This window comes from Pan paniscus, chromosome 3 (genome assembly GCF_029289425.2).
Source record: "Pan paniscus chromosome 3, NHGRI_mPanPan1-v2.0_pri, whole genome shotgun sequence".
Taxonomy (NCBI): Eukaryota; Metazoa; Chordata; class Mammalia; order Primates; family Hominidae; genus Pan; species Pan paniscus.
In genome coordinates, this window is record NC_073252.2 from 92,535,026 (window position 1) to 92,553,650 (window position 18,625).

An 18,625-nucleotide genomic window follows, 5' to 3' on the forward strand; every position below is an offset into this window, starting at 1 on the left:
AGCAGACAGTGTGCTGGAGAAATACTCTGCCAGGCAAACCAAAATCTTGCTTCTCTGCTCCTTCACTCCCTCCTTGGTATGGACTTTGCTCAACTGGGAACAGTGACATTGCTTAATAGATTTTCCCTAACTGCTGTCAGCACCCTGCCCTCTGCCAATCTCAGCATTACCCAGAGCACAGGAACACATGGTCCACCACTGCAGTAGAACAAGAATCTTCAGTGTTGCTTCAGTTTATTTTACTCTTAGTTTTAAAAAAGAAAAAGAAAAAAAGAGGCACTGACATAAGAACATTTCCTTTCCATTTCTAGCTGCTGTTTGTGATTGTGCATTTGATTTCTGTAGGGGAAGTAAAACAGCTAGAGTTAAATCAATGCTTTGTGACGAGAGACCAGAGAGCTAGAAGTGATCTACTAACATTTGGTGCTGTCTTGATAAAAGCCAACTGTGTAGGCTGGCTTATTGGGCAAAAAATAAATAAATAAACTTAGGATTGTGAAAAAAGGTACAGGAATCTTATAAGTGGTATTGGTGGAAGTTCTAACCTAAACAAAGAGCTGGAAGGAAAAGGCTCCCTTGGAGGTCAGAAACTTGGCTCGTTGGGTCAAGTGTTGATGGGCCTTGGTTTTGAAAGGCTACAGCTGTATAAAGGAGTCTGTTGCCATATGTCCTGGGGCTGGAATGGGCTGAAGACTTCCTCATCTTCTCTAAGGGATAGGAGAACATACTTAGTAGAAAATGCACTGATAGGAGGAACCAGGAGTTGGCAAGCATGGATTTCTTGGAAACAATCTGGCATCCAGGAGTAATAGCACATAATATATACAATCTGTTATAAAGAATAAAATCACACTAGTTGATATGGAAGCAGACTGTAAACTTAGATTGTTCAGAAGTTATTTATCGTCCTATACTGTGCTCTTTATCATTACTTTCAATGGCAAAAACCGTGATTACTTTTGCACCAACCTAATATGACTTTTGGCAGCCTTGCTATCCTTGACTCTCAGTTTTCTTGTTACTTTCTCCCTATGCTGTAGACACCTTTAATTGCCTGCCATTCCCTGGAAATGGTAGTGTTTTCATATCATCGTGTCTTTCACATGTTTTTTGTTTTTGCTTACAGTACATACTTCTTTCCTTTTTTGTTTCTGCAAATTCCAAACCATGTTTTATTACTCAAAGCAGTTGTCATCATCTCTTGAGAAACTGTCTTCATGCCTCCAAAGTGTATTAGTTGTTCCAGTCTTTGTGTTATTGATAGCTTGTATACATTTCATCATTATATCATAATGGCCCAGATTATCTTTTCTCTTTGCTTGTCCCTCTGCGTGGAGTGCCTTGTCTCTGGATATCTGCTTGCTCTCTCCTTTACTTTGTTTTGGTCTCTGGTCTCTGTTCAAATGTCACCCCTGCCAGAAGTCTTCCCTGACTACCCAAACTTAAAATAGCATTTCTTGGCATTTTCAGTACCCTTTCTCTGCTCTATTTTTCTTTTGTAGTACATCTTTTACTTCCAGATATTTTATTACATATTTATGTTTATTTGTTGATTTTCTCTTTCCCCCTACTGAATTTAAGTTGCATGAATGCAAGGACCTCATTTTGTTCATTGCCATATGATGCCATGCCTACAACAGCCTAGCACTTAGTAGATACTTAGCAAGTATTTGTTGAATGATAGAATGAATGAATATTTTATTTCTCCATGTATTAGGGTTCTCTAGAGGGACAGAACTAATGGAATATATATGTAAAGGTGAGTTTATTAAGTATTAACTCACGTGATCACAAGGTCCCACAATAGTCTGTCTGCAAGCTGAGGAGCAAGGAGAACCACTCTGAGTCCCAAAACTGAAGAACTTGGAGTCCGATGTTTGAGGGCAAGAAGAATGCAGCACGGGAGAAAGATGTAGGCTGGGAGGCTAGGCCAGTCTTTCTTTTCACATTTTTCTGTCTGCTTTATATTCTAGCCATGTTGGCAGCTGATTAGATGGTACCCACCTAGATTAAGGCTGGGTCTGCCTTTCCCAGCCCACTGACTCAAATGTTAATCTCCTTTGTCAACACCCTCACAGACACACCCAGGATCAATACTTTGTATCCTTCAATCCAATCAAGTTGCCACGCAGTATCAACCATCACACCCCACTAGTTTAATAGTTCATTCTTACAGTCATCAGCATCTGGCACTTATGTAATCACTCAGTAAATGTATAGTAAATGAATAAATGCATAGTTCAGTATTAAATGTCAGGGGGCTCAACTGTTACCAGTGGAAAGAAGATTCTTGTTCTTTAGATGAATTCTTTCTAAAGAAACAACAATTTAAGGTCTGAAAAAGTAGAAAAGGTAGATTATTCCCACTCCTAGTTTTCTCTGGAGTTTTCCACTCCAGTTTTTGGGTTTCTATTGGTGATGTGGTTTTAGGTTTTTGAGAAATACCCATGTTTGCTGGATAAGACAAGAGGAAATTATTTGGAAGATCTGTGTAAATATTTGCACGCCATGTTTTTTTCCAAATAAATTCTTTGATGACATCCTAGATTTTTTTTGTCTGTCTTCATGTGTTTGGAATGGTTCCCCAATCTGCATTCTTAGTGATGTCTGCTTGAAACAGTTTACCATGCCCCTTTTTCCTCTTGCTGTGTATTAGATTATTATACCAAAACGCAGACCTTTTAGTAATTTTCAGTTTTACTTCTGTATGTTTAACTTTGATTATTGTTCATCTGGTAGTCCTAATTTTGTTGCTGTTTTAATCAGTTTTGCAATGATCTTGTCTTTTTCATCTTAGACCCAGAGCTGATTTTAACCACTTAATGCTAATCTCAAGAATTCTCTCAGTTATTTTAATATTTTAAAATAGGGAAATAGGCTGGCCACAGTGGCTCACACCTGTAATCCTAGCACTTTGGGAGACTGAGGCAGGCGGATCACTTGAGGTCAGGAATTCGAGACCAGCCTGGCCAATATGGTGAAACCCCATCTCTACTAAAAAAATACAAAAATTAACTGGGCATGGTAGTACAAATAAAATAAAATAAAATAAGGAAATAAAAATAATATGTATGTAGCAACTGGAGAAGAATACAAATTTGTTGCCCACATGAAAAATGAGTATTAGTGTTAATAACTGTTTAGACTAATGAAAAATTGTAACGTCTATGTAAATATTTATCACCTCTTAGAATTGAAAAGAACCCTAGAAACATTTGATCTAACCATCTTGTACAGCTAAGCGGAATGAGGCCAGAGATATAATTGGCTTGCCGAAAGTCACAACATTTGTTAGTGGTAATAGTGCTAGAATTGTCCTCAGGTTTCCTTTATACTACCAAGGGTTGCAAGGGCATGGGCTGTCAGGCACTTTCATACATAGTTTGTGGAATTATAAATGGCCACAAATATTCTGGCTAGCAACCTAGTATCATAGAACAGAAATGTTAGTGTGCATACCTTTTTATTATTTTTTTTAATTTTTAATTTTTGTGGGTACATGGTAGGTGTATATATTTATCGGGTACCTGAGATGTTTTCGTACAGGCATGCAATGCATAATAATCACATCGTGGAGAATCGGGTCTCTATCCCCTGAAGCATTTATCCTTTGTGTTACAAACAATCCAATAACACTCTTATTTTAAAATGTACAATTAAGTTATTATTGACTATAGTCACCCTGTTGTACTATCAAGTAGTAAGTCTCATACATTCCTTTTAAATATTTTTTACTCATCAGACATCCCCCCCAACACACACACACACACACACACACACACACACACACACACCCCTCCACTACATTTCCCAGCCTCTGGTAACCATCCTACTCTCTGTGTCAATGAATTCAATTATTTTGGCTTTTTTGGTCCCACAGATAAGTGAAAATATGCTTATCTTTCTGTGCCTGGCTTTTTATACTTAACATAATGATCTCCACTTCCATTCATGTGGTTGCAAATGACAGGATCTCATTCCTTTTTATGGCTGAATAGTACTCCAGTGTGTATATGTATCACATTTTCTTTGTCCATTCATCTGTTGATGGACACTTAGGTTGCCTCCAAATCTTGGCTGTTGTGAACACTGCTGCAACAAACATGAAAGTGTAGATATCTCTTCAATATACTGACTTCCTTTCTTTTGAGTATATACCCAGCAGTGGGATTGCTGGATCATACAGTGGCTCTATTTTTTTTTTTTTTAAGATGGAGTCTTGTTGTGTCACCTAGGCTGGAGTGCAGTGGTGCGATCTCGGCTCACTGCAACGTCCACCTCCCAGGTTCAAGCGATTCTCCTGCCTCAGCCTCCTGAGTAGCTGGGACTACTGGCATGCCCCACCACACCCGGCTAATTTTTGTAATTTTAGTAGAGACGGGGTTTCACCATGTTGGCCCGGATGGTCTCAATCTCCTGACCTCATGATCCGCCCGCCTCAGCCTCCCAAAGTTCTGGGATTACAGGCATGAGACACTGTGCCTGGCCAGTAGCTGTATTTTTAATGTTGAGGAGCCTTCAAACTGTTCTCCATAGTGTTGTACTAATTTACGTTCCCACCAACAGTGTACAAGGGTTCCCTTTTCTCCAAATCCTTGCCAGCATTTGTTATTGCCTGTATTTTGGAAGAAAGCAATCTTAATTGGGATGAGATGATATCTCATAGTTTTGATTTGCATTTCTCTGATGATCAGTGTTGAGCACCTTTTCATATGCCTGCTTGCCATTTGTACGTCTTTTGAGAAATGTCTATTCAAATCTTTTGCCAATTTTTTTATTGGATTATTAGATTTTTTTTTTCATAGAGTTGTTTGTCAGATGGGTAGTTTGCAATTTTTTTCTCCTATTCTGTGTTTTGTCTCTTTGTTGATGGTTTTCTTTGTTGTGTAGAAGCTTTTAAAGTTGATGTGTCCCATTTGTCCATTTTTTTGCTTTGGATGCCTATGCTAGTAGGGTATTGCCGGAGAAATTTTTGCCCAGACCCATGTCCTGGAGAGTTTCTCCAGTGTTTTCTTGTAATAGTTTCATAGTTTGAGGTGTTTGAGTTAAGTCTTTAATCCATTTTGGTTTGATTTTTGTATATGATGAGAGATAGACGTCTAATTTCATTCTTCTGCATATGGATGTTCAGTTTTCCCAGCACCATTTGTTAAAGAGACTGTCTTTTTCCCAGTGTATGGTCTTGGCACTTCTGTTGAAAATGAGTTTCTTGCAGGTATGTGGATTTGTTTCCGGATTCTCTATTCTGTTCATTGGTTTATATTTCTGTTTTTATCAGTACCATGCTGTTTTGGTTAATATAACCCTGTAGTGTAATTTGAAATAAGGTAATGTGATTCCTCCAGTTTTGTTCTTTGTGCTAAGGATAGCTTTGGCTATTCTGGGTCTTTTATGTTTCCATGTAAATTTTAGGATTGCTTTTTCTGTTTCTGTGAAGAATGTCATTGGTATTTTGATAGAGATTCTATTGAATTTATAGATTGCTTTGGGCTGCATGGACATTTTAACAATATTGATTCTTTCAATCCATGAACATGGAATATCTTTCCATTTGTTCCTGTCAGCTTCCATTTCTTTCATCAGCATTTTATAGTTTTCATTGTAGAGATCTTCTTTGGATAAGTTAATTCTGAGGTACTTAATTTAATTTGTGGCTGTTGTAAATGGGATTACTTTTTTGAATTGTTCATTTTTGGCATATAGAAATGCTACTGATTTTTGTGTGTTGACTTTGTATCCTGCAACTTTACTGAATTTGTTTATTAGTTCTAAATGGTTTGTGTGCGTGTGTGTATTCTTCAGGTTTTTCCAAATATAAGATCATATCATCTGCAAATAAGGATAATTTGACTTCTTCCACTCCAGTTTGGAACGTTGTATCTTTTTTGTTTGTTTGTTTGATTGTTCTAGCTAGGACTTCCAGTACTGTGTTGAGTAAGAGTGATGAAAATGGCCATTCTTGTCATGTTGCAGATTTTAGAGGAAAGGTTTTCAGTTTTTCCCCATTCAGTATGATACTAGCTGTGGGTCTGTCATATATGGCTTTTATTATGTTGTGGTATGTTCCTCTATTCCCAGTTATTTGAGGGTTTATATCATGTAGGGATGTTGATTTTATCAAATGCTTTTTCAGCATCAATTGAAATGATCATATGGTTTTTGTCCTTCATCTTGTTGATATGATGTATCACACTGATTAATTTACACTTGTTTAACCATCCTTGCATCCCAGGGATAAATCCCACTTGGTCATGATGAATGATCTTTCTAATGTATTGTTGAATTCGGTTTGCTAGTATTTTCTTTTTTTTTTTTTTGAGACGGAGTCTCACTTGGTCGCCAAGGCTGGAGTGCAGTGGTGCAATCTAGGCTCACTGCAAGCTCTGCCTCCTGGGTTCACGCCATTCTCCTGCCTCAGCCTCCCAAGTAGCTGGGACTACAGGTGCCCACCATCACGCCCAGCTAATTTTTTGTATTTTTAGTAGAGGCGGGGTTTCACCGTGTTGGCCAGGATGGTCTCAATCTCCTGACCTTGTGATCTGCCCACCTCGGCCTCCCAAAGTGCTGGGATTACAGGCGTGAGCCACTGCGCCTGGCCTCGGTTTGCAGTATTTTCTGGAGGATTTTTGCATCAATGTTCATTAGAGATATTGGCCTGCAGTTTTCTTTTTCTGATGTGTCTTTGTCTGGTTTTGGAATCAGGGTAATACTGGCCTCATATAATGAATTTGAAAATATTCCCTTCTTTTTTACTTTTCAGAACAGTTTAAGTAGGATTGTATTAGTTCTTCAGATGTTTGGTAGACTTCAGCAATGAAGCCATTGGGTCCAAGGCTTTTCTTTACTGGGAGACTTTCTGTTACGGCTTTGGTCTCATTACTTACTATTGGTCTGTTCAGGTTTTGGATTTCTTCCTGGTTCAGTCTTGGTAAGTTATATGTGTCTAGGAATTTGTCCCTTCTAGATTTTCCAATTTATTGGCATACAGTTGCTCATAGTAGCCACTAATGATCCTTTGGATTTCTGCAGTATCAGTAGTAATTTAGTCTCCTTTTTAATTTCTGATTTTATTTTTAAATGTGCATACTTTTTAAGAAAGAATTTCTAAAGAAAAGATACATATGCCAAAATAGAAGTATAATATTATTCATCACTTTATGTATAACAACAAAAAAATTAGGAAGTAACTTAAAAGACTAAATAGTAGCCTGTTGACTAAATACCTTTGATTTGCAATGTGGCAGTTCATCAGATGTTTATTGTGTTTTGTGTTTACGTCTGTGTACAATAGACCTAAATAGAAATATAAGATACAGTTAGTTTGAGGAGCATTGTATTATGGAGAGTTGGGTACACATGTGAAAAGTGGAATAGTATAAAACAGTAGATGAGAGAAAGAGCCTTGCCTCTTCTTTAATATCTTTTCTTACAATTGAAGGTAACGCCTTATGGGAATAGGGCCTTATTAAATGTTAATGATTAACATTTTGAAGATTATTAAGGTTTTTAAAAAGCGAATCCCTGTTTTTATAAGCTATACTTTAGCATGTGAAATCATGATTTTGCACTATTTGGAATAAGCATTCTGTTTTAAAAGTTCTTAAATTTTCTTGAGCTTTTTGTTTTGAAATATCTTTAGCTTGTGGGTTTTGAAAGGCCTGTGATTTTTCCTCCTATCGTAGAAGTATGCTGGCCTGGTGGTTACCAACCACACTTAGAGAAACTCTGTTCTCACATTTCATTAAATCGTAAGTTCCTATAATTTTTTTGGTTATAGACGCCTTTGAGGATTTGTGAAACGTCATGGTCCCACTCAATGGAAAATACATGCATGCTTGCACAGAATTTGCATACAATTTCAGAAGATTTGTCTCATCATTGAGGGAGGGTTGAAATGTATGATTATCATTGTTAATCCATTCCCAGGTATGCTAGATTTGACTAATTTGCTTTTAGTCTTTATAATTATTTGTGACATTTCCTATCATTTCTCTCACTATTCCAGAGTAGACTATATAGAAACACTGATTTCTCTGTAATTAACAAATTTGTTTGATTTTCAGATGTTTGTGGATGTGTTCTTTTTACAGACTATCATACTTTCACATTTCTAGTAGGATATTCACACATTAACACTTTGGATTTAGACATATGTAGATTAGCTGTAAGTCAGAAGTGTTAATGAGGCATCTCAATAGTAAATCACAGTTGATGAAGACATGTTTCTATTTATTAGGCCTTTGGTAGAGTAGAGTAAGATGCTGTTTTACTAAATAAGGGCTCATCATAGGAAATAAACTTAGACTACTAGAACAGACCGTGCCGTATCAGCAAAAGCCCTGTGTTTGAACTAGATAGCTCCATGGCTACATAAGGAAAAGAGACATAATTGCCCTCTTCTGTTTGCTTTTATAAGGGAGGATGACACGTACTTTGAGGTATTCTCCTCGTTGCTACCATATAAGGTGTATTCTCTAGCTTTTGAGTAAAATTGGCATAACCAAAATAAGGCCCACTGTTAAAGTAAGTACTGCTCATATGAGTCAGGATTACACGTTTGCTCACAGAGGGACATCGGTGATTGCTTATTTTATTTCCCTACCATTCTAACCTACAAAAAGCCTTATCATTTTATTTCACAGAAAAAGGTAATAAATCCAAAGCAGTCTCTCTCTCTCTCTTTTTTAATTGGTATGAGGTCTCACTTGTTACCCAGGCTGGAGTGTGGTAGTGCAATCATGGCTCACTGCAGCCTCGATCTCCTGGGCTCAGGTCATCCTCCTGCCTCAGCCTCCTGAGTAGCTGGGACCACAGGTCCCAGATGGCACACACCATGCCCATCTAAATTTTTTAATTTTTTGTAGAGATAGGGTCTCACTATGCTGCCCAGGCTGGTCTCAAACTCCTGGGCTCAAGCGATCCTCCCACCTCAGTCTCCCAAAGTGCTAGTATTACAGGCATGAAGCACTGTGTCCACCCCAGCCTTAGATTTTAAGAGGGATGTTCACATTAGACACGTAAACCAGAGATTGACATTTTAAATGTAGTTGAATAGCATTTGTAGACTGGTCAAAGTGCCAACATTATATAACAACAAGTAGTGCAGGACAGAACAATGTTAAATGCTGAAGTGTGATATTATAAGGTAGATTAATAAGCACTAGGATGATAATAAACCAATTAGGATTTGAAAAAAGCTGTAATGCATATATGGGGTGGGGGACATCACATCACACATTTTCTTTACTTCTGCTCACTTTACTAGTCCCTCAGTTGCTCGTAAAAACTTCACCGGGATTTTATTTATTTGTGTTGTTGAGTGGGTTGAGTAGTACCTATTGTTGGCAGGAAAGCAAGTTCTGTGAAAGTTCTCTGTCATAGGTGTAATGCTCACACATTCTTATGTAGGTGTTTTGCAAGGGGGTGGTGACGCAAAAAGTCACATAGTCACGTTTATGGTATCCTGGGAAATATGTGGGAGAGAGATAACTAGAAACTGTCAACCGTAGTCTTATATGTTCAGATTCAAATTTTTTATTTGACAGCAGGTACTGGAAAATATATTTTAAAACAAAATTCAAGATTGCTCATTAATTAGATTTTAAGAAAAATAACACTTTCTCAGTGCTTTTTCTGCCTGAAGAAAGTCTTATTTGTCAGACTGATATAATTTTATTAGCATAATTCTTCAAATTTTGGTAACAGCACTGTTAGAAAAACAACAGCTTCCATTTTCCCATGGTTTGGTTCCCAGGGTTTTTGGACATGGGAAATTTCTGTTAGTGTTTCTTTCTGTAGCTCTCATGTTTATATGTTCCTTTTTTACATTTACTATGTCTGATGGCATTCCTGCCATACCCATGGTGTTAGGGTCATGTGTTTCCAAGCATTCCATATTTGTTGAAAATATGCAGAAGATTGAAACTTGCCCTTTGGTAGTGGCTCTTTATATAGGTACATGTCTCCTACTTGTTGCCTGTAGTACATTATAGGATAATCACCAAAGTAAATTTCTTTTGAATCAACATAAATTGTTCTATTTAGTAAACATCTGACTATTAAAATGGTGTTACCTGTCTATATTATAAATCATTTCTATTGCTGATGCCTATTTTCTTAGTTTGGAAACTGCTGACTTATTTCCAAGGAAAAGCAAATAGAGGTTTTTGTGTACATTTTGAGTATTTCCTGCAATTTAGAAGGATAAATTTCATATATAGACAATTCTAAGACATTGGAGTCACTGTTGCGATTAAACATCGTGCCTTTTTATGGAAAAGCTTAGGGCATGTAGGAGCTATATTGAATGATCATATTAAAGAGAAATCTTAGATGGTTAGACTTATTTAAAATGATATCTGCCATAATGGGTTATAATTTTTAAAAATGAAAGCTCTATTGGTTTGTTTGTGATAGAAGTGCTCTCAAGAGGTAATAGCTAAGGGGAAGGGTTAGTGTAGCAGGTATATCCAACTCCTTATAAATCCTAAATAACATCCTTGTTTATGGATAAGTTTTCCATTTAGTGCACATTTGAGTTCCTTGTCTAAATGTTCTGCTGTCTTGAGATATTAATATTTTATTTTCAGTGTAATTTTATAAAGACACAGTACTACTTTTTCTCTTATTGTTAAAATGATTAGGAACAAATGCTGGAACATTGTATGTGGAGGCTAAGCATTTTGGGTAATTTTAGTTATAAATTTTATTTGAGAACAATAAATTAATGACATGTTTAAAGGCACGCAAGTATTACTGTGAGAAAATTTACTCGAAATTATAGTTACTAATTATGTTCATGTATATTATTTTAAATGCAAATCAAAACATAGAATCTTTTCTTTTCTATAATTAATCATTATTTTGATGTTCTGTTCTGTTTAAATATTATTTTGTGCATATGTACTTGGATGTATATCACACCTAGAGATAAAGCCTGGATCTCACTTTCCAACACCGGGGACGTCTTTGTTTCCTCATGGTCTTGGTTCCCTCCTCTACCTTCTATACCAGTACTCTTCTTTGTTTCCCTGTTCTCTTTTTTCTTTTATTCCTGTCCTTCTCTGGCCTCCAGCTCAAGACTTCTTCACCAACATCGCTTTATTGCTTCTTATCCTTTGGCCTTTTGGTACAGTGGCAACACCTAACTGTCCTGAGAAGTGACAAGAGGCCACCATTCTTTAGGAATCGATTTTGGGAAACTCATAATTGGATAGTAGTAAGCAGGGAAGGAGGATGCAGTGAATTACGTTCTGAATGTGTGGCATATTCATCTCTGTTGCTGAGTGAGGGGAAAGTTAGGCTTAGAGAAGCAGAAGGAAGTTTAAGGAAGGAAGTGAAAAGCCAGAAGGAGGTCTGACCGGTCAGTTTGAAACGCTGTCTTCTCTGCCCTGTATGACCTTGAAGTAGACTTCCTGCCTATGTGAATTTGTGACATTGTGTAAGAATAAACAATAATATTGAGCATTTCCGGTGCATTTTGTGGTATGTGCTGTCCTGGTGTTTTATTTAACCTGCCCAGCAGCTCTGTGAGGCAGGTGGAATTATAGTCCTCATTTTCAAAGAGTGGAAGCTGGGACTTAGAGAGGTCAAGTAAATTCAGGTCACACAACTAGCAAATGGCAGAACATGAATATAAACTCATATTTGCCTGACTTCAAAGCTTGTGCTCAGTATTGTAGTCTTATTGTTGTATGGACATAGACAAGTTATTTAATCACGTTGAAGCTCTGTTTTCCCATCTGTAAAACGGACAACTACCTTACAAAACAGAGGAATGATGAAGCATCCTCCAAAGTCCCCGATTTACTGTTCATGCTTGGTAGATTATAGTACTAATTACTTTTTCTGGGTTGTTTCTTTCTTAGGACAGTAAAACACTATATGAGAGGAACTACCTTCCTAAAATGACTGAAAAAAAATTTACCTTTGGGTCTTTCCTAGTAAAGTAAGATGGGCAAGCTCAAGGCTCTGATTCCATTTTCTTTTACATTCTCCCAAATTCCCACAGTCTTTCCTATCTGCTTGCTGAAGACTGGACTTCCTTTTCAAGAGAAGACTTCTTGTCATCCATGATTACAGATAAAAGGGTTAAAATGCAGCTGTTCCTAGGGATGAGTTTTAATCTAAGTACAGATAACTGATATTAGATCCTTTCGTACTGAAGTTAATGGGGAGGCTTGGTAAAGATAACACTCTCTTCAGGAGCATACAGTTTTCTGGTTTTCCTTCATTTCAGCATCAGTGAACAGACCTGAACTCAGAGGCAGTTCCAACATGTACAGCCATGTGTGCTTGCAACTGAAGTGAGACCACAAAGTAATGTTTTTGAAGAAGCACTCAGCTACAATTAAAGTCTGTGGAAAATTGGATAGCAGTACTGAAAAATGCATTTAAAGATCAAAAAGGAAGCATTGCTTGTGATTAGTTTGATTTATACTGAGCTCGACCCAGGAGCCTCCCACAACTGCTTCCTTCCTACACTGTGCTTTTATGAAATACATACACACTTATGGCTGCCGTGTGCAAGATATACTGATGACAGAAAGTAAACTACTGCTTTAAACAAATGCAAGCTATTCAGACTTGAAAAACAGTGAAACAAACAAATCAAAAAAAGAGCTATGCAAATGATGAATGACTTTGTAGTCTTTCCTTGGCTGCTTAGATTCATAATGCTACATCCTACCCAATTAAGAGAAAAGTAACATTTATCTTTTTTATGAGTGAACAGATTGAGGAAGTGGTTCTGGAGATAAATGAAGCTCATAGGAGTATTTAGTTAAGTGCTCCTTTTTACAAGTCCTAAATTTGTTTTTCTGTGTATTGGGCATTTCCCACTATGTATAGCATTAGTTCAAGCTGATCATGCCCTTAAGTTTACATCTTATGAGTAGGAAGCCTGGGTAGAGAATAATGAAAATGGTTAGAGATTCCAAAAAGACATCAGTGTGGAAAACTCAAGATGATTAATATTACCAGGCTGAAAAACTGTAAACAAAAAGGAGTTTGTATGGCATTTAAAATATATGAAAGATTGTTCAGATGTTGATGGGCATTTGTTTCCATTTGTGCTAATTGATTGAGAAAGAATTAAGATTCAGTACAGTTAAGTTCTTCCTAATACTTGTTATACAAAGTTACCAAGGGAAGTCGTGAAAGTTTTAGAAAACCTACAATATTCAAGGCTCTCGGAGAAGAGCAAATTATAAAACATGATCCCTGACCTTATGGAGCTTGTTTTGAAGCTGGAAACAGATTGGTGACAAATTATAGATGGCTTGTATTTTCTGTACATTGTAGGAAGCAGAAGACATTTGCAATTTTTCTACTCTCATTTTATAAATAGGGAGTTGATATGATTAGAACTTTCCAGTGCGAGAGGTAATGGGGCCACCATTCGGGAATGTTAAGATGGAAGAAAAGGAGACAAATATGGAGAACGTGAAGGTAGGAAAGATCTGTAGAAAACTCTAGTGGAAGGCAAGTAGGCTATAGGCAAGAGCAATGTGAAAGATGATCAAGACTTGGACTGTCATAGGAGAGGAATGGAAGGATGGACAGATCACATTTACATTGTTACATTTAGTAATTTTCCTAGATGTGGTACTTAAGGAAGAGGCAGAATCCATGTGGCTATAGGATTCCTGTGCTCCATGATCTGAAAATAAGGGTGACAGAATAAACGCAGTCCTAGAAAGAAAGGTAATTCTAAGAAATTGATTTTGAACGTCTTGAGATGATAGACTCTCAAGAGATCTAGTATGTAAAGGGAGCAGAATAAGAAAAGTTATCTGGTTATGACATTGTCTTTGATTCCATTATTTTCTTTCTATGATGTTCATTACCTTTATATTACTACTGAACTAGGAGTATTTAAGTTGCTTCTGTTGGGAACACTTAGAACAAATGCCCATAGATTTCAGTGTTTCTGTTTTCAGACTACTTTATGTGAGGATGGTGAGGTAATTTAACTGCATTCTATTTCTAGTTAATTTTTTGTTTAATGCCTGCCCTTCTTTGCTAAAATAAAATCTAGGATGACTTATGTTTACTTTCTCTCATTACAAAGATGTCAAATTTTATTTCATTTGCTGATTTTAGTAGGTCATAGATGTCCATTTGTCTCACAGAAGTCTTCCAGATTTGACTTTTATTTTAGGATTAAACCTGTAACTTTGTACAGGTAGCAGTTCACAGATAAACTTTTAAAACTGGCAGGGACCTTAGAAGGCCTCTGAGATCGTCTAGTGCAGGCCCTGCATTTCTCAGATCAGTAATCTGAGGTCAAGGGAATAATAATACAGTAATAGCTAACATTTATTCAACTATATTATCTATGTGTAATCATGATAACCTGATAGCATAAGTGGAACGACCTTCCTGAAGTCCCAGAGAAAGTGGTGTATAGCTCACTCGCTTTCAGAACTGTTTTCTTTAAATGTTTTCTAAAATCATTAGGTTTTTTTTTTAAACTGTGATAAACATAACATAAAAGTTAACCATGTTTATCATTTTATTTTTTATTTTTTGAGGGGATGGAGTCTTGCTCTGTTGCCCAAGCTGGAGTGCAGTTGCACGATCTCAGCCCACTGCAACCTCTGCCTCCCAGGTTCAAGCAATTCTCCTGTCTCAGCCTCCCGAGTAGCTGGGATTACAGGCATGCACCACCACGCCTGGCTGATTTTTGTATTTTTGGTAGAGATGGGGTTTCACCATGTTGGCCAGGCTGGTCTCAAACTTCTCACCTCAAGTGATCTGCCTGTCTCGGCCTCCCAAAGTAGTTTATCATTTTAAAATGTATAATTCAGTTGCATTCACTGAATATAGTTACGGTGTTGTGCGACCTTCTGACTTACCTAGTTCTAGAACTTTTTCATCATCACAAACAGAAACTCTGTATAAGATTTTAGTTTCAAGTACTAGAGAAATACTGGTTATTTACTTGCTTTTTCGGGCCTAGTCTCTCCCATCTTGCAGCAACTCAGTATTCAGTGTGATCTACTTATACTTACTGAATGCTGAGCTGTCATATGAATTTGAATGGTTTCTTTAATTTGTACTTGTTTCATATTTCTAGGTATCTATGAAAAGTTCACTGTCACTTAGCATAATATATCTGCTTCTTTTGGGGCAATGAAATATATACACACGAAATTTGAAGGAGATCAGACTAAATAATGTAAACACATAGAAGATTTTATTGAGCAGGGGAAGAAAGACTAAGGATTAAGGACTGTGACATACACAAAAAAGTTGGGTTGTCTCAGATACAAAGAGTTTCCCTTCTGCAAATGCCTAGAGCAGGAAGCACACCCAGTATAAAAGATATTTGGGCTTGGAATCTGAAAGAATTCAATCCCCAAACCCTGGATATGAACTGGACTCAACAGGAAGGATTGTTTAGCAGATCTTCCCTCTCTGTTCCTCTTTATGCTCAAACAAAAATACAGCTGTTAAAAGAGTTTTAAAAAATTATTTCTAAAAGAGTATAAAAACCCCATTCAGATTGCATTCTTTTTATTCTGCTAAAATGTGAAGTTTCCTTGGCTGCTTCTCTTCCTGATTCATAAAAATCACACAACTACTGTTGCACAATAAAGAAATGGAGAAATGATCAGGGAATCTTTCTCAGAAAATTCAGTTTGTTTTTTTTATAGAGCAAATAAGAATTTAAGAAAAACATTTAAATCATTTGAATTTTATCTTTACATGCTAAAATTCTGTACATGTTAAACAAGACAGTTTTATGTTACTTCAATAGTATATTAATATGCTTTTGGTATAAGCAAAAGTATAATTTTTATCAGCATTTATTATTCTTTTTCAAAGAGTGACACTCCTAATGAAATATATTTATTACAGCTAAAAGATGGCGGCAAGGCAGCCCAGGCAAATGTAAGAATAGGCGATGTGGTTCTCAGCATTGATGGAATAAATGCACAAGGAATGACTCATCTTGAAGCCCAGAATAAGATTAAGGGTTGTACAGGCTCTTTGAATATGACTCTGCAAAGGTAAGTTGCTTTTTGTTTGTCCCTGAAAGAGAAAACAACATTGAGGAATGTGTTTTTGTGTGTCTGACTCACAGTGTTAACTAAGACTCAGTTTCTGCTACCATCATTTCAGGTAAATAAAAAATATAATGGCTCTTAAATTGGATAATTAAGCAGCAAGAGAATTGCTGAAAGCTATGAGTTATTTCCCCATCAAAAGGCATGTATTCCCATACTAATAAAAATTGTGTGGGCCTGTAATCCCAGCACTTTGGGAGGCCAAGGTGGGAGGATTGGTTGAGCTAAGGAGTTTGAGACCAGCCTGGCCAATATAATGAGTCCTCGTCTCTACAAAACATAAAAAAATTAGCCAGGCGTGGTGGTGTGTGCCTGTAGTCCCAGCTATCCAGGAGGCTGAGGCAGGAGGATTGCTTGAGCCCAGGAGGTCAAGGTTGCATTAAGCTCTGATCGTGCCACCGCACTCCAGTCTGGGTGACAGAACGAGACCCTGTCTCAAAAAAAAAAAAAAAAATTGTGTATACAGCTTCAGAGAATTCAGGAATTCTTGAAATTTCTCAATGGAGTGCAGGCTAAGAATTCTTTCTGTTAGGTAAAATTCTGAGCAGTATATTAAAGGGTATTCTTTTAGGATATGATTTGGCTTTCATTAGTTTGTCCTTTTCTCTTTTTTTTTTTTTCTGAGTAGAAAATTTTTAATAGAGTCATTTGAAGGCTGGACTTTTTGAACTTATTGCTTTCTAAAGTCACTCTGGCCTCAAATTATAAAATAATTAATCATCACATTGTTTATAATATATCAGGTATTGTGAGCATCCCATCATTTGAAACCTGCACCAAAATCATCTGGAGTGCTTGTTAAAAATACTGATGTCTATACTGAATCCGAATTTCTGGAAGGAAAGACCAGGAGTTATATTTGTTGAAGTTCTCTGTGGTTATTATGACTTACAAAGTTTGATCACTGTAGTATCCTGGGCTGAAGGCAAGGGAGGAGAAAGAAGGAATGCAGAGTGATGGAAGGGTAGCTGTGAACCTTCAGCTTTATAATGAAGGTAGCTTGATCATATACGAGGTAGTTATGGAGATTTTAAGCAAATCTTGTTTTTGATGATTACAAAAAGTGTTCTGAATTCTATCAGATTTGGAAAACACCACTTTTTCTCCCTCCCCAATCTCTTCCATAATTATATTGCATATAATTATCTTAGTCTTCCATAAATTATCATGCATATTATGAATCTTTAAGAGGGAAATAGGCTGGGCGCTGTGGCTCACGCCTGTAATCGCAGTACTTTGGGAGGCTGAGGTGGGTGGATCACCTGAGGTCAGAAGTTTGAGACCAGCCTGGCCAACATGGTGAAACCCAGTCTCTACTATAAATACAAAAATTAGATGGGTGTGGTGGTGCATGCCTGTAATCCTAGCTACTTGGGGGCTGAGGCAGGAGAATCACTTGAACTCTAGAGGTGGAGGTTGCAGTGAGCCAAGATCTTGCCACTGCACTCCAGCCTGGGCAACGGAGCGACACTCTGTCGCCCCACCCCCCAAAAAAATATTAAAAAAAAAAAAGAGGGAACTAAAACCTGGTACCTTCCCAACATATTTGGCTATGGAACCTTTTTCTTGGAGCCTCTCCTAGGAGTCGTGTTTTGTGAAAAACACTTAGGCAGTGCTTCTCTGCTTTTTGCTACTGCTGTCCTAGGTGATTGCTAGTCAAAGGATTTCTATAGGATAAATTATATTTACCTGAGTATCAATTTGGTATTAAAACTGAATAGGAAATTGTTTTTACAAACTTTGACTTAGACATACAGATCTATTTTGAGGTATTATGACTTTCTAAGCAGTTTCCTCTTTAGGGTCTTTTTAAAAAACTTAGAGAAATTCTTTTCAGTGGGACTGCTGAATCAATGTTTATATGTATTTTAAATTTTGATAGGCTATTAGCTATACATTTTAATGCGTAGGAAAGTAGTCAATAAGAAAAGTAATTGGTTATAAAAAAATTTGTTTCATTAGTATTCTTCTGTTCTCTATATTGAGACATGTAACATGAAAGTTGTTACTAATCAAATGAAAGTAATTTTTAATTTACCAAGTATGAATTTTGAAGGGAAATCAAGAGGTCAAGAAGCTTAACTTGTTTGAGATATCAAGAAAGCAAAACAAATAGAGATGATGACAGGCTGTTTTACACATTCTAAAACTGAAAGTTTATTTAAGGGTATGAGCTCTTTCATGGGTTGCGTACAATTTCTTTCATACCAGCCTGCTTGTTTTCACATTGTGCTGCTTATTTTATGACCCAGGAACCAGAATCTTATTTTCTATTGAAAACACTTCTGAGCCCCATAAGAATAGATAAAAACCAGATGTTGCCCTGTTTGGATGCCTTTCCAATTTATGTAATCTGCTACTGATTCTAATAAAGATTCTTTAAGGCTGCTTAAATACAGAATCTGACAAACCAACTTACAAAATTGACTTGTTATAAACATTTGAGTATACTACTTAATCATATCTTCATATTTCTAAATAATAGACATTCAAGGACCCAAACTATTGGGGAGTATTTTAGAGTCCCATTGTTATTCATTGGCGTTCTCTTC

At 36.9% G+C, this 18,625-nt stretch overlaps 1 protein-coding gene across 11 annotated transcripts in view; it reads left to right on the plus strand.

Annotated features, from left to right (window-relative positions):
* The window catches only part of PDLIM5 (PDZ and LIM domain 5), a 216,444-nt gene that overhangs the window by 56,065 nt on the left and 141,754 nt on the right, over positions 1–18,625 (plus strand). For all 11 annotated transcript variants that reach the window (XM_003829906.5, XM_003829908.5, XM_063603832.1 and 8 more), the window contains exon 3: positions 15,865–16,016. In XM_003829906.5, the coding sequence (XP_003829954.1) occupies positions 15,865–16,016 (152 nt within the window). The remainder of the gene's footprint in view (positions 1–15,864; positions 16,017–18,625) is intronic.